We start from the raw sequence: 21073 nt of genomic DNA on the forward strand, positions 1-21073 counted from the left end.
GTGTTTCCAACACCTTCACTTGAACAGATCAGCAAAAAGCGCTACTGTCTGAAACAGTTTTACATATACTTTCTGCTGATTATTATGTTGATATTCATTTTTATCCCATTCATTAGCTAATTCCAAAGTACTGTCTTAAAGGGCTATTTGGCTACTGTAAAAAATGATTAGGAAAATTCTAATTCTACGGTCTGTAAACTGTGCCTTTTTAAGGCATTCAAAAACCAAATTCCCACAGATTCCATTTCTCCAAGACTTACTTTGCCACCATTCTTTACTAGGTCGTCTACTTGGTGCAGGATATGAGTTCATGTGTGATTTCATAAAAACAATATATTTTTCCCACTTTCCACCATGTTTAATATCTGTAATACAATCTGAGCTAAGATCACAAAGTAACTGTGGGTTTAAAAAAATAAAAATCAGATTTTAGCTTCAGCACATTATTTTCTCTTCTCAGAATTAATTATTTAGAAGCAAAGAAGAACAGAAGTGATGTTTAATCATACCTGAGAGACTGATCCAGTGTCATTCCTGTAAAATCAAAAAACTTCAAATATTCTTCCGCAACTAGTTTGCTAAATTCATTGCTATAAGAAAACAGAATAGACTTGGTTATTACAATCGAAGCCATCAGAACATGCTCATACCCCTACAAGGATACACTCAGACACCATCCTTGGAATGGGACGTACTTCTTGCCTAGGTGCTTTGCCACATCCGATCTTTTGAATCTGTCTAGTTGATAAAGACGTTTGGCCAACCTTTTGGCTGCTTCTACGTTGCTGCTGGTACCATTACTGAGACTTCCTGAGGTTTCCTTTTCCAGAATTTCAGTACTCCCCATTTCAGAATGAGCCTCTAGCAGTGTTGTTTTCACCCCAGCATTGCTGTGAGAATTGATAAAGAAGAAAACAAAAGAATAGAAAAGATTGTTCTTGTGTGGCAAAAAGGAAAGTAGCTAATGAAATTATCACAATATTGTAGAACAAATGAAAAAACTATTTTAAATGATAGCATCTTATGCTTAATTATTCATAAAAATATTTTCAGTTGCTATATTTTAACATACTAGAGAAGTGATTACTTAAACCCTAGATGAGCAGTTCTCAAACCATTTGGTCTCAGGACGTTTATATTCTTGAAAGTATAGAGGACTCCAAAGATCTCTGTGTATGTAGGTTATATCTAGTGATATTCACTGTATGAGTAATTAAAACAGAAAAATTTAAATATTCATTTAAAAATAATAAATCCATTTCATGAATATAAATAATACATTTTTATTAAAAATAACTATATTTTCCAAAACAATAATATAATATTTAATGAGACAAGCAACAGTGATTTACATCTTTTACAAATTTCTTTAATGCCTGGCACACTAGAAGACAGCTTGATTCTCAGAGCCATTTCTACATTCACTCAGTAATAATACATCATTTTGTTTGAAAATATTAAGAAAATCTGGCCTCACAGAAATATTTAGTTAGAAAAATAGGGAGTATTTTAATATCCTTAATTGTGGATACTCTTTTTCCATATGATGATGCCAAAATAAAACAAGTGGTAGTCTCTTAAAAGTAAGCTGCAATATAGAATCTAACCTTGTATCAATGAACTTTTTGTACTCATATTAAAAACAACTCACACTTTGAATACATCTTACCCAGGCATGATTCTGCCACATGAATTGGTCACTTGCAAAATATCTGTTGACACATCTTATTATTTTAAAAAATAACATTTATTAATGTCACCACTAATATCCTCAGAAAAGTCTTTAAGTACTGGGAAGCTGCCAAACTTTTGGTGGTAGATACAAGTTTTCCAAAATTCTAATTTTTGATTGAAACTTAAATTTTACCATTGGCAACAAAAACTGATGGTTGTTTTCCTTAAAGTAATTAAGTAACTCTGTTTTCAAGAAAATGTTTGCCAAAACCACAGTTTATCAGTCAGACTTTGAAGGAAAATGACATTTCCATGAAAAAAGCAACTAGTTTATAGCTTACAACTCAAACTACATGAGTGCTGTTCCTAGACAGCGCTTCATGCATATTTTCCATTTCACTGCATGTGAAATTAAAAAGGCAGGTACCCAAGTGTTGAAAAGCAATTAATTGGTACTACTTTATCAAGGACATCTTTAGGTGAAACTGCCCTTTATTTTTATTTTGAATGCATAGCAGTGAAGAATGTAACAACTAGAACAGTTTGGTGCTACTACCTTGATTTGTGCTAAGGCCCCCACCATTGTTTTTGTACCATCAGTGCGTATCAACACAGTGAAAAAGGAAAACAATGCTGCACTGTTATTATAAAAATAATTTTGGCCTCACAAACCCATTGAAAGGGTCTCAGGAAGCCGCACAACCACACTGTGAGAACCTCTGCTCTAGCCGGGTGCTGCAGCATACATCTGTAACACTAAAACCAAGAACACTGTGATTTCCAGACCTTCCTTTGGACTTCTAACAGAACAAAGCTATGTTCATGGTAAACTACTTGTGCTTAAGTAGTCTTCCAACACACTTACTGTAGACTCTAAAGCAGACATAGAATTTTTCTGCAATGAACCAGAGAGTAAATATTTCAGACTTGCAGGCCACATAAGGACCCTGTCACACATGCTTCTTTGTTTTTGTTGTTTTTTCACAACCTTTAAAAATGTAAAAGCCATTCCAGGCTACACTGAATCCTAGTCTGCAGGCCCTTGCCCTATCCCATAGCTCTTTAACTTGGCCCAAATTATAAGTAGAGAACAATTTATTGTCTAAACCAGGACACTCTGAAAAGGAAACAGGAATGATAAAATCATTAAATATGTAGTTATAATTGTTACAAGGTATAAAAATAAAAAAGCATTACCAATAAAAAAAATTAGTTGTAAACTTATAAAAATCATTACAGCAAAGTGAAGACATTTTTAAACAGAACTACTTAATCTCTATTTTGTCACTTGTTCTACCTAACTTACCATTTCCCATTTCCCACTGACCCAGCAACTAAGTGGTAGCCTGGCAGCTTCACTGTCACTCAGTGCAGCTGGGCTACTGCAAAACCAGCTGGTGCACCAAGGAGCGCCTGGGGGCTGCAGAGTCCCCGGCGCCCCCAACCACTGGCAGACTCTAGCAGCCCCTCTCCAAGCTCACTTATCAGCAAGCACTGCACAAGCTATCTCTGAAAGGAGCTTTAAGGGGAGGGAAAAGGGAGACAGAGTATCCCACATAGTCTTTTAGACTCAACTATGTGAAATTTCTGTTCAATGCACACGTCAGCTCACACATTCCAGATGAGACTGTGGAGAAGCTGGAAGTACAAAGTGGAAGGTTACAAACCCATGCTGACTTATTTTACTGCAACTATTAATGATAATACTTCATTTTTTTAAAGTCAAAGTCAAATGCTAAACCACAGTCAACACCAAGACAGCAGACACAAACCGGAACTGACCCAGGCAAACCAAGATGTTTGGTAACCCTCCCTAAGCAATCAGCCACCTTAAACAATTTTCCAACAGAAATACCCACCAATTAAAATAAATTGCTTCATTATGATGAATTCTTCGTGTAAATACATTTAAATATTTTTTCATCCTAAACTTTCCTTTATAAAGTTCACATTACCAGCCAGTTTTGTGAAATTTACGTTATCAGAAAACTGAATATTTAATTTTTATATACAGCAAATCTGTAAGTAAATTCATAGAGGACATCTCTTTTAAAGGTCAGCTCACACTTTGTGTTTTCCTAAATAAGTGGTGAAAATGTAAAATATTTACTCTAAGAACTAGCTGAGTTACAATCAAGTAGTTTTTATAATTATGAAAAGAAAATCCCTGGAGTTGTGCTCCCGTGCATTCTCTTACTCTGCACATTAGCTATTGTGTGGAACAAACAATGTCAAAGAAAGGATTTTCTTCTCAATTAAACTGCTACTTAGTATTGTTCACTTCTCAGGGCAAATTCACGGCATGTATTTAATCACTCCATAAAAAAAAGTAATTATACCACATACATAGTACTGCAAAGATGTTGTTCAAATACAACAGACTTATCCTAACGACATTGTATTTTTTAAATGCAGTATTGATTCCTATTCCTATGTTTCTCATTCCTCATGTTTGCTGCCTCTTTCTCCTATCCTGCCCAGTCTACTTCACCTCATTTTCCTCACATTCACCAGAAGGAGGTAATTTAAAAATGTGTATGAATCAGACTTCTCCAGATCTTCTTGAGAAAACCTTCAGTAAAAAGGAAAATAAGGAATAAAATGAAGATAAATACTTCCATTCCTAGATGGCTTCATTCTGCCCCAATCACAATTTATGAGAGAACATGAACAAGAACAGAGATTGCCCCTTTTAAGTCAGAAAGCCTGGCAATATGATGGCAATACCAACTCACCAGCAGTATGACAGACACCAAGAACGCATATCTTGGAGCCAAGGGTGCGCCTGGGCCATGCTTCCTCTCACAAGCCCCTTCCCAGGCCTCTTCATCCCCCATCTCCACTGTCTGCTGGTCCACTAGGGCTTCCAAGGACCCGGCTCCCTGTGAGGTCATATGACTATGACCTCGCACTCTTGCAAGTGTTTACTGTTGGGGTTTCTGTAATGTTTTTACAGTCCTAATAAAAACAGAAGCCAGAACACAGGGGCCACTGTATACCAAAAGCATACACAACAATGGCAGCCCTGCCTTGTTCACACTTGATAAAACAAACTGGATGACCCCTCTCAGCGGGAGGGACACTCCCGTTTTGTTTCCTGGAATACACAAGACACTGTCCATCTAGCCTGCTGAGTGTTAGATGTTTTCAATAGTTTGAATTTTCCATTCTTTTCTATAGTTCCGCTTTTCTTCTTGATCAAGTAACTTAAATCTCCTAAGGCGAAATCCTTACCAGTCACTTAAATACAGAAAAGACTTCCCAAAGGTTCTCCCTGTGATATATATAAATGCTTCACTAAGGCCTATACCTCACACCTCCAAACATATGTGTTTACACTCTATCATCAATATCATCAAAAGAAGGATCAGATCACTGAGTCTGACCACCAAGCCTTTTCATAACCTTTTTATCATACTGATTACTGCGTTTTCCAAATAAAATTAATAGGACACCCAGTTAAATCAGAATTTCAGATAAACAAAAAACAATTTTTACTGAAAGTATGTCTCAAAAATTGCATGGGGCATACTGACACTAAAAAAAATTATTCATTATTTATCTGAAATTCAAATTTAATTTAAATTTAATTTATGGTATCCTGACTTTATCTGGTAACCCTATCTCCTGAATGCTTGTTCTAAATCAGACTCCTTCTGGGTTTGTTTCGACTTGCTTCTGTGATTTAATTTTTAGTCCTACTATTTTTCTATTGTCTTATCAAGACCTTCTCTCAATTGACTATGATCTGCTGATTCTTCCCTAATGTCCTTCAAATACAAAAGGAAAACCCTCTTTTCTCTGTATTTTCACCCTTCCTTCCCAGCCTGCATGCTGCCACCATGGATGTGATAAAACGTCTCCTTCACAAATATCCTACACAAGGTAAAAGCCCATGCTCTGCGGCATGTCATTAAGGCCCTTCACAAGCCAACCCCAGCTGCCCGTTTAGATTGGTCACCTCCATCGTCTTCATGCTTGGGCCGCACAGAGATGTGAGCTGTGCTCTTACACTCCCTTCCCACGTCCTTCCCTTTGCCACTCCTGTCACCCCCACCCTAAAATCCTGGGGTTCCCAAAATTCTGCAAACTCAATGATCCTACAAGAACCCAAGTGAAATAACAGCTTTTCTAAGACTCATACTCCAACCCCTCGGCTGCATTCTCAGAGCACCTGGATATTACAGCTCTGCTTTTTTAAAGTCCCCCCTCTCTCACCTACCACTATCTTAAATTTCACTTTGTATCCACATCAGAAGAGTAGGCTGAGGTTAATCAACAGCCATCTGTTAAAAGAACGCAGAACTGAGCAAGCAGCTGTGTCCACATCCTTCGAGGTCTTCTGCATTCTGCCAGCAATGACATGGGGCACTAACTTTCTAGTTCAGTATAACCGATCCTGAAAAGTTCTAAGGAGACTGACATCAGCAGAGAGTACCAGATACACCGTCTTAGTTCATATTTTCTTTGAGTTTAAATTTTGTAAATGTCTTTAAATTTTTATTTAATTGTGGTAATAAAACTGGGATAAAAAAATAAACTAGGCTAAGGTGTGCGCCCCCTGCATTTAGAAAACAACAACAGTCACCTAGTTCAATTTCATACATAAGCTAGTCAGAGGCAAGTCAGAAGAATCTCAAAGAGTGCGAGGAAACAACTCCAGTCACAAGTGGAATAAAAGGACCGGAAGGGAGCACTATGACCCGGCTGCCATTCTGCAAGCTGAGGATGCAGTCACAGAGGCCTGAAACCAGCAGACTCAGGGAAGCCAGAATGAAGTCGGTCAAGAAGAGTTCTAAGTACAACACTGTAAGTGAGATACACTTAAAACCCAGAAGCATAAATCACCTCCAAGAAAGGAAAGGAAATTTTCTTGGCCACCATTATCTATGGCCTTTATTTCTCAGGCAGAGCAGAGATAGCACCTAATCTAATCTTTTAAAAACATAGTCCTTTTAACAAAACTTTTTTAAAATTATTTTATTTTGTTTTTTATTGAAGCATAGTTGTATTAGTTTCAGGTGTATGGCAAAGTGATTCAGTAATACATACATATATATCTATCCTTTTTCAGATTCTTTTCCCTTATAGGTTATTACAAAATATTGAGTATAGTTCCTTGTGCTATACAGTAGGTCCTTGTTGGTTATCTTTTTTATATATAGTAGTGTATATACGTTAACCCCAAACTCCTAATTTATCCCTCTCCACCTCTTCCCCTTTGGTAACCATAAGTTTGTTTTCTATGGCTGTGAGTCTATTTCTGTTTTGTATATTAAGTTCATTTGTACCACTTTTTTTTTTTTAGATTCCACATATAAGCGATATCATACGATACTTGTCTTTGTCTGGCTTACTTTACTTAGTATGATAATCTCTAGGTCCATCCATGTTGGTGCAAATGGCATTATTTCATTCTTTTTTATGGCTGAGTAATATTCCATTGTTTGTATACACCACATCTTCTTTATCCACTGCTCTGTCGATGGGCATTTAGGTCGCTTCCATGACCTGGCTATTGTAAACAGTGCTGTAATGAACACTGGGGTGCATGTGGCTTTTTGAATTATGGTTTTCTCTGGATATATGTCCCTGAATGGGACTGCAGGATTATATGGTAGTTCTATTTTTAGTTTTTTAAGGAACCACCATACTGTTCTCCATACTGGCTGTACCAATTTACATTCCCACCAACAATGTAAGAGGGTTCCTTTTTCTCCAACCCTCTCCAGCATTTATTATTTGTAGACTTTTTGATGATGGCCATTCTGATCAGTGTGGAGTGATACCTCATTGCAGTTTTGATTTGCATTTCTCTGATAATTAGCAATGCTGAGCACCTTTTTATGTGCCTCTGGGCCATCTGTATGTCTTCTTGGGAGAAACGTCTATTTAGATCTTCTGCCCATTTTTGGATTGGGTTGTTTGTTTTTTGATATTGAGCTGCATGAGCTGCTTGTATATGCTGGAGATTAAGCCCTTGCTGGTCACATTGTTTGCAAATATTTTCTCCCATTCCGTAGGTTGTTTTTTTGTTTTGTTTATGGTTTCCTTTGCTGTGCAAAAGCTTCTAAGTTTAATTAGGTCCCATTTGTTTACTTTTGTTTTTATTTCCATTACTCTAGGAGATGGATCCAAAAAGATATTGCTGCGATTTACGTCAAAGAGTGTTCTGCGTACTTTTTCCACTAGGAGCTTTATAGCATCAAGTCTTACATTTAGATCTTTAATCCACTTTGAGTTTATTGTTGTGTATGGTGTTAGGAAGTGTTCTAATTTCCTTCTTTTACATGTAGCTGTCCAGTTTTCCCAGCACCACTTATTGAAGAGACTGTCTTTTCTCCATTGTATATTCTTGCCTCCTTTGTCATTGATTAATTGACCATAGATGTGTGGGTTTATTTCTGAGCTCTCTAATCTGTTCCATTGATATATGTTTGTTTTTGTGCCAGTACCATACTGTCTTGATTACTGTAGCTTTGTAGTATAGTCTGAAGTCAGAGACCCTGATTCTTCCAGCTCTGTTTTTCTTTCTCAAGATTGCTTTGGTTATTTGAGATCTTTTGTGTTTCCATACAAATTTTTAAATTTTTTGCTCTAGTTCTGTGAAAAATGCCATTGGTAATTTGTAGGGATTGCACTGAATCTGTAGATTGCCTTGGGTAGTATAGTCATTTTGACAATATTGATTCTTCCAATCCAAGAACACAGTATATCTTTCCATCTGTTTGTATCATCTTTGATTTCTTTCATCAGTGTCTTATAGTTTTCAGAGTACAGGTGTTTTGCCTCCTTAGGTAGTTTATTCCTAGGTATTTTATTCTCTTTGATGTGAAGGTAAATGGGATTGTTTCCTTAATTTCTCTTTCTGATCTTTCATTGTTAGTGTATAGAAATGCAACAGATTTCTGCGTATTAATTTTGTATCCTGCAACTTTACTGAATTCATTGATGAGCTCTAGCAGTTTTCTACACCTAATCTTGAGGGAAACGTAAATGAGGTTATTCAGAACAGCTACAGCACCTCCAGTGGTACCATTTACCTAATAGCATCTAATACTGGTTAAGCCTGGGAGTAGTACTTTCTAGAGATTGTCTCAGGCAGAGTGTTGGCCTGAGATAGGCCTCAGCACTCTTCTTACCTCAGGAAGAAGAAGGAATGTTTACCAGGGGGAGGGGGAGGGGGAGGGAGAGAGGGGGTGGGAGAGGAGGGAGAGGGAGGGGGTGAGAGGGATAAGAAGAGAGGAAGGGAGCTAGAGAAGGAGAGAGCAGAGAGTGTGCAAGCATATGGAGAAAAACAGGAGACAGAGGAGAAAAGACCCTGAGTTTGATTCAAAGACTTGAAGACATGATAAGTATAAAGTGCCCACAGTATATCCAGGCAGAGCTACCTGTGGGAACTCAGTACAGGCACAGCAGTTGCCCACACACTGATGGGTGCCATCACAGGGTGAGAGTCTATATGACCAAGGAACTCCAAAATGTGCCATCCTAAAAATATCTAGCAGAGTATTCATCTGAATACAACTCCATTACAGTGAAAGAATTAGGAAGTCCCCTTAATTTATTAATGAGATTCTCCATGCAAGCACTCAGTTTGCCAGTAAGGAACAACTATAAATTTAGAAGATGCTAAAAGCGAGTATCTGTTGAAGAGCTCCAGTTAGACTGCCAAGTTCAAACATGGGTTCCATCAGCCACCAGTTGTGGGTAAGTTCATTATTCTCCGTAAGCCTCAGTTTGTTCATCTACAGAATGGAAAGAACGAGGTGCTATGAAGATTAAATGAGAAGATTTGTGTAAATGCTTAGGCCAGAGTCTGGCACACAGTAAACAATAAATGTCAGCTGCCATCACCAGACCCATTTTCATCACTACAACCACCCCTTACATCACTAAGATTACTACTTGGTTATTTGGATGATCAGGCAAGATCAGTATTTTATTAAATGTAAACTTCTATTTGTAATCATATACAAATGTTAGCTCTCAGTATCAATGAATACTTGATTTTTCTAAAGAAAATTGCCTCAAATGAACCCATTTTTGACGTTTATATAGAATACATTTCTCTAGATGAGACTGCATCTTACCTACAAATGATTTCAGGGCCCTTATAAGAGAACCATAAACAAAACCTAATAATCAAAACTCAGCACAGAGGCCAAAATTCAGTCTTTACCAATGATGAATTTTAGTAAGCGTCACCTAGAAGGTCTGCCTCCTCAGGGAACCTTTCACCTCACTCATTTTCCTCAGTCCTGCCTTCGGTGTCCCAGAAGAGGGCACCCGTGTGCAAGGCAGTGTACAGAGACTGACCAAGCTCACCAACGGAATGAGACAGGCTGAACGTGCCTTAGTAGCACTAATTTACAGGAAACAATTGGACTCGTCACCCTTCTACAGGTTCAGACTCCTCTGGGGCATGATCCAGAAGACAGAGGTTTTCATTTTTTTGCTTTTTGGGGTTATCTGTTTTGTTTTTCTACACTAGGCTGCAGCTTTTCTGGGCCAGCTCTCAAATAAGCATGTAATACCTGCAATACTATCAACTTTAATACAACCACATTATAAAAATTTGAAATGAATCATTTGCAAAGCAACTATTTCTAAATGTTGAGCATGAAAACTGAGGAAAAAAATGATGCAAAAACATTTACATGTTCACTCTTTGCACAGAAGCTTCTTTGTGCACAGTGGGATCAATGAATCCCAATTCCAGGGGGCAGGAAAGGAAGAGTGGATCATTTGCAGATAGACTAACTTGTTTTCATGGGATACTCTTAAAATGCCATTGGAATTCTGAGTTTACAACTTTCATGAGAAACAGCTTTTGGCTATGTTGCTTCACTGCCTTGATATGACATTAAAAATTTCTAATAACACCATATCATTCTCCACCCTGACAAAAGAAAATAAAGGGGCAATTGCATTCCATTCCCTTGTAAATTATTAAGTAGATGGTCTGAAGCTGATCCTCTCCTTTAATAATGTGATTAAAATACACTGCACAGGGAGGCGGAGCCAAGATGGCAGTGTGGGAAGACATGGCACTGGAGTCTCCCCACAACTAGGGCACCTGCCAGCCACTGGGGGGGACTCTGATGACCAAGGAGACAGGAGGAACCCCTAAGTGAACCGGTAGGAGGTAGGGGGGACTGAGTGGGGAGGAGAAGGTGGAGGCCAGACAGGATCGGCACCCTTGAGGCTGGGGAGATCAGGAGAGGCAGGGGGGAGGGACCCTCCGGGAGGAGTGGGAGAGGAGTGGAGGGCGATCTTCTGGCCCAGTGGGGCCAGGGAGCCTGCTGAGCTTCCAGGCTGATCCCCGGTCCTCCAAAGCCCCTTCAGGCTGCATGGGTCCCTGGGGGCACAGGAGGGAGGCTAGGGAGATCAGGAGAGGCAGGGGGGAAGAACCATCCAGGATGGGAGGAGCAGGAGAGGAGGGCATTTGCCCCGCCCACTCGAGCCCAGGAGGCCTGCTGGGCTCCCAGGTGAGGTCCCCTGCCCTGTGAGACCAGGGGTGGGGGGCACACCTAGGCCCCTTCAGTTCCTTGAGCCTAAGCCACACCCCCCACAGCCCCCAGGGCCTTTTCCAGCCCTGTGGGTCCTGAGCATAGGCCCTGCCCACCACCCAAACCTCACCCTTGCTTAGGCACTGCCCTCCACAGCCAAGGCCTTTTCCCATTTTTTTTCTTTTCCCTCCCCCTCTTTTTTACTATTGTGGTACTGATGTACCTTCCAGTTGTTGATTCATCTGTATTTTTAATTTTATATTCTTTTCAATATGTCTGTTAGTTTCCTAGTCTAATTTTATTTTCTATTTTGTTATTGTTCTCTTTTTTGCCTCCCCAAGCGGCTTGCAGGATCTTGGTTCATGAGCTGGGCCTGGGCCGAAGCTCCTGCAGTGGGAGCTCCAAGTCTGAACCACTGGACTAACAGAGAACCTCAGACCCCAGGGAATATTCATCGGAGTGAGGTCTCCAGGAGATCCTGATCTTAGCACCAAGACCCAGTTCTACCCAATAGCCTACAAACTCCAGCGCTGGAAGCCTCAGGCCAAGCAACCAGTAAGACAGGAACGCAATACCATTCATTTAAAAAAAAAAAAAAAAGAGACAGCAGAAAAATGTGTAACAGATGAAGGAGCAAGGTAAAAACCTACAAGACCAAATAAATGAAGAGGAAATAGGCAATCTACCTGAAAAAGAATTCAGAGTAATGATAGTAAAAATGATCCACCATCTCAGAAATAGAATGGAGGCATGGACTGAGAAAATACAAGAAATGTTTAACATTCACAAGAACTAAACAACAAACAAACAGAGATGAACAACACAATAACTGAAATGAAAAATACATTAGAAGGAATCAATAACAGAATAAATGAGGTAAAAGAAGAAATAAGTGAGCTGCAAGACAAAATGGTGGAAATAACTGCCAAGGAGCAGCATAAAGAAAAAAGAATTGAAGACAACCTCAGAGACCTCTGGGACAACACTAAACACACCAACATTCAAATTATACGGGTCCCAGAAGAAGAAGAGTAAAAGAAAGGGTCTGAGAAAATATTTGAAGAGATTATAGTCGAAAACTTCCCTAACATGGGAAAGGAAATAGTCACCCAAGTCCAGGAAGCACAGACAGTCCCATACAGGATAAACTCTAGGAAAAACACACCAAGACACATATTAATCAAACTAACAAAAATTAAATTCAAAGAAAAAATGTTAAAAGCAGCAAAGGAAAAACACAAAATAACACACAAAGAAATTCCTATAAGGTTATCAGCTGATTTTTCAGTGGAAACACTGCAGGCCAGAAGGCAGCAGCAGGATATACTTAAAGTGATGAAAGAAAAAAACCCACAACCAAGATTACTCTGCCCAGCAAAGATCTCATTCAGATTACATAGAGAAGTCAAAAGCTTTTCAGACAAGCAAAAGCTAAGAGAAATCAGCACCACCAAACCAGCTTTACAACAAATGCTAAAGAAACTTCTCTAAGCAGGAAACACAAGAGAAGAAAAAGACCTGCAAAAACAAACCCAAAACAGTTAAGAAAATGGTAATAGGAACATACATATCAATAACAACCTTGAACATAAATGGATTAAATGCTCCAACCGAAAGACACAGACTGGTTGAATGGATACAAAAACAAGACCCATATATATGCTGTCTACAAGAGACCCACTTCAGACCTAAAAGTGACACATACAGACTGAAAGTGAAGGGATGGAAAAAGATATTCTATGCAAATGGAAATCAAAAGAAAGCTGGAGTAGCAATACCTGTATCAGATAAAATAGATTTTAAAATAAAAACTGTTACAAGACATAGGGAGGGACACTACATAATGATCAAATGATCAGTCCAAGAAGAAGATATAACAATTATAAATGTTTATGCACCCAACAGAGGAGCACCTCAGTACATAAGGCAAATGCTAACAACCATGAAAGGAGAAATCAACAGTAACACAATAACAGTAGGGGACTTTATCACCCCACTTACACCAATGGACAAATCATCCAAACAGAAAATAAATAAGGAAACACAAGCTTTAAATGACACAATAGACCAGATAGATTTAATTGATATTTATAGAACATTCCACCCAAAAGTGGCAGAATATACTTTCTTCTCGAGTGCACGTGGAACATTCTCCAGAATGGATCACATCTTGGGTCACAAATCAAGCCTCACTAAATTTAAGAAAATTGAAATCATATCAAGCACCTTTTCTGACCACAACACTATGAGATTGGAAATCAATTACAGGAAAAAAAACTGTAAAAAACACAAATACATGGAGGCTAAACAGTGCACTACTAAATAACCAAGAGATCACTGAAGAAATCAAAGAAGAAATTTAAAAATACAAAGAAACAAATGACAATGAAAATATGACAACCCAAAACCCATGGGACACAGCAAAAGCAGTTCTAAGAGGGCAGTTCATAGCAATTCAATCTCACCTCAAGAAACAAGAAAAATCTCAAATAAACAATCTAACCCTACACTTAAAACAACAAGGGAAAGAAGAACAAAGAAAACCCAAAGTCAGTAGAAGGAAAAAAATCATAAAGATCAGAGTAGAAATGAATGAAATAGAAATGAAGAAAACAGGGACTTCCCTGGTGGTGCACTGGTTGGGGGTCCGCCTGCCGATGCAGGGGACACGGGTTCGAGCCCTGGCCCGGGAGGATCGCACATGCCGCGGAGCGGCTAGGCCCATGCGCCACAGCTACTGGGCCTGCGCTCCAGAGCCCACGTGCCACAACTGCTGAAGCCCGCGTGCCACAGCTACTGAAGCCCGCGCGACTAGGGCCCGTGCTCCGCGACGGGGGAGGCTGCCGCAGTGACAGGCCCGTGCGCTGCAGCGAAGAGTGGCCTCCGCTTGCCGCAACTACAGAAAGCCCGTGCGCAGCGGTGAAACCCAATGCAGTCCAAATAAATAAATAAAATTTAAAAAAAAAAAAGAAATGAAGAAAACAACAGCAAAGATCAATAAAACTAAAAGCTGGTTCTTTGAGAAGATAAACAAAATTGATAAACCCTTAGCGAGATGGATCACGAAAAAAAGGGAGGGGATGCAAATCAATAAAATTAGAAATGAAAAAGGAGAAATCACAACTGACACTGCAGAAATACAAAGGATTATAAGAGACTACTACAAACAACTATATGCCAATAAACTGGACAACCAAGAAGAAATGGACAAATTCTTGGAAAGGTACAATTTTCCAAGACTGAACCTGGAAGAATTAGAAAACATAAACAGACCTATCACAAATAATGAAATTCTAACTGTAATTAAAAGTCTTCCAACAAACAAAAGTCCAGGACCAGAGGGCTTCACAGGCGAATTCTATCAAACATTTACAGAAGAGCTGACACCAATTCTTCTCAAACCCTTCCAAAAAACTGCAAAGGGAGAAACACTCCCAAATTCATTTTACAAAGCCACCATCACCCTGATACCAAAACCAGAAAAAGATATCACAAAAAAAGAAAATTATAGACCAATATCACTGATGAACACAGATGCAAAAATCCTCAACAAAATACTACAAACAGAATCCAACAGCACATTAAAGGGATCATACACCATGATCAAGTGGGGTTTATCCCAGGGATGCAAGGATTCTTCAATATACGCAAATCAATCAATGTGGTACACCACATTAACAAATTAAGGAGTAAAAATCATATGATCATCTCAATAGATGCAGAAAAAGCTTTTGACAAAATTCAACACTCATTTATGACAAAAACTCTCCAGAAAATGGGCATACAGGGAACTTATCTCAACATAATGAAGGCCATATATGACAAACCCACAGGAAGCATCATACTCAATGGTGAAAAACTGAAAGCATTTCCACTAAGATCAGGAACAGGCCAAGGATGTCCACTCTCACCACTCTTATTCAATATAGTTTTGGAAGTCCTAGCCACAGCAATCAAAGAAGAAAAAGAAATAAAAGGAATACAAATTGGAAAAGAAGAAGTAAAACTGTCACTGTTTGCCGATGACATGACACTATACATAGAAAATCCTAAAGATGCCACCAGAAAACTACTATAACTACTCAATGAATTCGGTAAGGTTGCAGGATACAAAATTAATGCACAGAAGTCCCTGGCATTCCTATACACCAGCAACGAAAAATCAGAAAGAGAAATTAAGGAAACACTTGCATTTACCACTGCAACAAAAAGAATAAAATACCTAGAAATAAACTTGCCTAAGGAGGCAAAAGACTTGTACTCAGAAAACTATAAAACACTGATGAAAGAAATCAAAGATGACATAAACAGATGGAGAAATATACCATGTTCTTGGATTGGAAGAATCAACATTGTGAAAATGACTATACTACCCAAAGCAATCTACAGATTCAGTGCAATCTCTCTCAAACTACCAATGGCATTCTTCACAGAATTAGAACAAAAAGTTTTACAATTCGTATGGAAACACAAAAGACCCTGAATAGCCAAAGCAATCTTGAGAAAGAAAAACGGAGCTGGAGGAATCAAGCTACCCAACTTCAAACTATACCACAAAGCTACAGTAATCAAGACTGTATGGTACTGGCACAAAAAGAGAAATAGAGATCAATGGTACAGGATACAATGCCCAGAGATAAACCCACGCACATATGGGCACCTAATTTACAACAAAGGAGGCAAGAACACACAGTGGAGAAAAGACAGCCTCTTCAATAAGCGGTGCTGGGAAAATGGACAGTTACATGTAAAAGAATGAAATTAGAACACTCCCTAACACCATACACAAAAATAAACTCCAAATGGATTAAAGACCTAAATGTAAGACCAGACACTATAAAACTCTTAGAGGAAAACACAGGAAAAACACTCTTCGACACAAACCACAGCAAGATCTTTTTTCACCCACCTCCTAGAATAACAAAAATAAAAACAAAAATAAACAAATGGGACCTAATTAAACTTAAAAGCTTTTGCACAGCAAAGGAAACCATAAGCAAGACGAAAAGACAACTCTCAGAATGGCAGAAAATATTTGCAAACAAATCAATGGACAAAGGATTAATCTCCAAAATATACAAAGAGCTCATGGAGCTCAATACCAAAAAAAAACCAACCCAATTAAAAAATGGGCAGAAGACCTAAACAGACATTTTACCAAAGAAGACATACAAATGGCCAAGAGGTATATGAAAAGTTGCTCAACTTCACTAATTATTAGAGAAATGCAAATCAAAACTACAATGAGGTATCACCTCACACTGGTCAGAATGGCATTATCAAAAAATCTAGAAACAATAAATGCTGGAAAGGGTGTGGTGAAAAGGGAACCCTCCTGCACTGTTGGTGGGAATGTAAATTGATACAACCACTATGGAAAACAGTATGGAGGTTCCTTAAAAAACTAAAAATAAAACTACCATACGACCCAGCAATCCCACTACTGGGCATATACCCTGAGAAAACCATAATTCAAAACGAGTCATGTACCACACTGTTCACTGCAGCACTATTTACAATAGCCAGGACATGGAACCAACCTAAGTGTCCATCGACAGATAAATGGATAAAGAAGATGTGGCACATATATACAATGGAATATTCCTCAGTCTTGAAAAGAAGCGAAATTGAGTTATTTGTAGTGAGGTGGATGGACCTAGGGTCTGTCATACAGAGTGAAGTAAGTCAGAAAGAGACAAACAAATACTGTATGCTAGCACATATATATGGAATCTAAAAAAAAAGAAAATGGTACTGATGAACCTAGTTGTAGGGCAGGAATAAAGAGGCAGACATAGAGAATGGACCTGAGGACATGGGGTGGGAGGGGGAAGCTGGGGCGAAGTGAGAGTAGCATCAACATATACACGCCACCGAATGTAAAATAGTTAGCTGGTGGGCAGCAGCAACATAGCACAGGGAGATCGGCTCAGTGCTTTGCGATGACCTAGAGGGGTGGGATAGGGAGGGTGGGAGGGAGGCTCAAGAGGGAGGGGATATGGGGACATGTGTATGCATATGGCTGATTTGCTTTGTTGTGCAACAGAAACTAACACAGTACTGTGAAGCAATTATACTCCAATAAATATCTTTTGAAAAAAATACACTGCACACTCTTCAGGAAACAAAACAGTCTGAATTTAGACAACACACCCATATCTCTACACAGAAAAACACTTGCTTATCCAGGCCAAGATATCAAATCCCTTCCTGTCTCTCCAAATTCAAGTTATCTAATTTTAAAACATTTTATTTAAAGGAAGGTATAATTTATTATTCATAAGTAAATAATAAACCAATCAGTCAATCAATCAAGCATAAACTCACCAAAAACCTCCCTCCTCTGAATGAGGAGGAAGAAAGGAGGTGCTACTTGGCCTCACAACACATGAAGAAGGACATTTTGTAAAAGGCTCGAACTGCCAGAGCTCAGCAATCTCCCTGCTGGGGTTCAGAAAGGACGCTCTTATTGCCTAATTCAATACAACTATTATCAAGAAAGTTTAATACCCTTAGGCAGAATACTCACTATAACACAGAATGAGATCAAGTCTACCTTCCAAAGAAAATTTATAGAAAGAAACATCAGATTTTTAAAAATTTATTTTATTGAAGTATAGTTGATTTACAATGCTGTGTTAATTCCTACTGTACAGCAAAGTGATTCAGTTACATATATATACATTCTGTTTCATATTATTTTCCATTATGGTTTATCACAGGTTTTTAAAGTTAAAAAGTTGCCTGGGCTAGCTCCTCTTTGCTTTTTCTCTCTGAAATTCCTACCAAATAAAAAGAGAGGAACAGACAGATAAATAATAGTCACATACAATTCCTATATAAGAAAACTAATGACAATGTCTGTTTTGGTGTAATGCTTATAACATTATTCCTTAGAGATTCACATTTTAATCTATCATTCAAAAAGTCATTCAAAAAGAATAAATTCCCAAACAGCCATCTGAAGACTCAGTACACGCCTTATTATTACTGGTTAAATCCTAATTATCTAGTATTTTTCTGGTTTCTTACAGTTTTTTTTTTTTGCATATGTGATTATCTGATACTTGAAAATAATCAGTTTTCTATCAGTAGGGTTATATTATTGAGGAAAAGTTATGGCTAAAAAATAATGGTTTTAAAGTACCATATTCTGGCCCTTCCTACCCCTAAGGGAAAAAAACGCTTAATTTCAACTTAAAAAATATGAAGCACTGAATTACCTTTAATCAGATCTCAAACCATCTTCCAATTATTTATATTAATGGATGTTCCATACATTTTAGAATGCAATGAATAATTTTTATGCAAAAATTTCTCTTCTGTCCACATTTGTGCTGAGTTGAATTAGTATTAGTATATATTCACTGGGCATCAGAAGCTGGGCAACAGAAGGTGGTCCAGGACTGGCCAGCGAGAGAATGTTTGAACTCTGACCAACATAATTGTCAACAGATACTCTACAAAGTAGATAATCCTTCCATAGATAATGACTACTAAGTTAATATTGTGAGCAGTTTGCTACATAGTGTCATATCAAGAGTTGGTGTACCTACTCCATTCCTGTGAATCACTGTTTCCTCCAGAACACACGTCAAGATGCACCCAAGCCAGTCTGGGATAGCTGGCCTCTTCTGCCTCACAAGCAGTAGCCAAAGAGTTAGAAGACAGATCCTAATTCAAGTTGAGTGTGTGTGTGTGTGTTGTTTTTTTTTTAAATCTACCCCTGCTAGAGGTCTCAACTTAGAACTTACTTCTTTTTAATTTAATTTGCTTGAGAATAGCAATCATTAGGGATAAACAAGTAAAAATTAGCTCATTAAACTTAAGTATTCTACCCCTAAACTAAACATTACAAGTGCTCAGAAGTATACTTGTAAACATGAAGTTAGTTTGGCCACATACCTCTGCCCCTCACATGTCAAGGTTCTCAATAACGTTATCCAGCCAGAGAACCATATGGGTTCCACTCTCCTCTGTTCTCTCTTGTAACTGTTCCATCTTGTGATTAACAAGAGGCTTTATGTATACTTTCTGTGGTTAGATATCGTCCAGTTTTTACCATCTCTATTAGTGCTTTCTGCCCTCTCTTCAAATCCTTACAAATACCTGTTTCCACTGCCCCATCCGTGCCCAGCTTGGCTGCACCTCTCTGGTGCACTCAGAACTGCACATCAGCCCCCAGGCCCCTGTCCTGCTGGCACGTCCACCTCGTGGCTTATAGTAAAATAATGATGGCACGAAATTCTTTGGTTTTTATTCCCTCTGTTTTAGACAAGACTAGAGTTTTTTTGAAGTCCTGGATTTTACAGTTAATTCTAGAAGTTTATGGCCAACTCCTCAAACATCACCATTCAAAAGGTCACAGACATACTCTCTAACCAATGCCTTTTACAATTATATTTTTAAGTTTATCTAATATTTTTAAAGCTTTGCTATATCCCAGTGCACCAAGAAAACATTTAAGATAATTAGAATTAAAATTTTGCTTCTCCAATTTCAAGAAAACATAATCATACAAAGTTCCAAAATGCTAAACTTTAAAATTATGGGTAAATATTCCTTGTGAGAAAAATTACAAAGTAAAGGGAGGTTACATGAATTTAAGACCAGTATTTATAATCAATACCTAACAAAATTGAATGAAAACTCTTGATTTTTCTCTAACAAAACTGAATGTTAATCTGGAGGGCTGCATGTAAATTAATGAATTTAGAGCACTCCTTCACACCATACACAAAAACAAACTCAAAATGGCTTAAAGACTTAAATAAAAGACATGACAACATGTCTTCTTGTCCTAGAAGAGAACACAGGCAAAACATTCTCTGACATAAATCATACCAATGTTTTCTTAGGTCAGTCTCCCAACACAAAAAAAACCCAAAAATAAACAAATAGGACCTAATCGGATTTATAAGCTTTTAAACAGCAAAGGAAAGCATCAACAAAATGAAAAAACAACATATGGTGTGGGAGAAAATATTTGCAAACAATGCAACCAACAAGGCTTAATTTCCAAAATATACAAACAGCTCATACAGCTCAATATCAAAAAAAAAAAAAAAAAAAGCTACCAATTCAATCAAAACGTGAGCAGAACATCTAAATAGACATTTCTCCAAAGAAGACATACAAATGGCCAAGAGGAGCATGAAAAGATGCTCAACATCGCTAATTATTAGAGAAATGCAAATCAAAACTGCAATGAGGTATCACCTCACACCAAACAGAATGGCCATCAAAAAAAAACTACAAATAATAAATGCTGGAGAGGGTGTGGAGAAAAAGAAACCCTCCTACACTGTTGGTGGGAATGTAAATTGGTGCAGCCACTGTGGAGAACAATATGGAGGTTCCTTAAAAAACTAAAAATTGAGTTACCATATGATCCAGCAGTCCCACTCCTGGGCATACATATGGAAAAGATGAAAACTCTAATTTGAAAAGATACATGCACCCCAATGTTCATAGCAGCACTATTTACAATAGTCAAGACATGGAAGCCACCTAAGCGTCCATCAACAGATGAATGGATAAAGAAGATGTGGTATATATATACAATGGAATATTACTGAGCCATAAAAAAGAATGAAATAATGCCATTTGCAGCAACATGGATGGACCTAGAGATTATCATACTAAGTGAAGTAAGTCAGACAAAGACAAATATCACGATATCACTTACATGTGGAATCTAAAAAAGTGATATAAATGAACCTATTTACAAAACAGAAAGAGACTCACAGACACAGAAAACAAACGGTTACCAAAGGGGAAAGGGGAGGAGGGATAATTTAGGAGTTTGGAATTAACAAATTCACACTACTATATATGAAACAGATAAACAAGAAGGTCCTACTGTAGAGCACAGGGGACTATATTCA

At 38.2% G+C, this 21073-nt stretch overlaps 1 protein-coding gene across 9 annotated transcripts in view; it reads right to left on the reverse strand.

The window, feature by feature from the left end:
* Positions 1–21073, reverse strand: part of PSD3 (pleckstrin and Sec7 domain containing 3) — a 585012-nt gene that overhangs the window by 390692 nt on the left and 173247 nt on the right. For 7 of the 9 annotated variants that reach the window (XM_059909726.1, XM_059909725.1, XM_059909723.1 and 4 more), the window contains 2 exons: positions 696–890; positions 510–590 (listed from right to left, as the gene is read on the reverse strand). In XM_059909726.1, coding sequence (XP_059765709.1) covers positions 510–590; positions 696–890 — 276 coding nt within the window. Of the gene's footprint in view, positions 1–509; positions 591–695; positions 891–4409; positions 4471–21073 lie in introns of those variants that run through there. The other 2 variants (XM_059909727.1, XM_059909732.1) reach the window with 2 other exon arrangements.

The sequence above is a fragment of the Balaenoptera ricei genome, chromosome 21, assembly GCF_028023285.1.
Source record: "Balaenoptera ricei isolate mBalRic1 chromosome 21, mBalRic1.hap2, whole genome shotgun sequence".
Classification (NCBI taxonomy): Eukaryota; Metazoa; Chordata; class Mammalia; order Artiodactyla; family Balaenopteridae; genus Balaenoptera; species Balaenoptera ricei.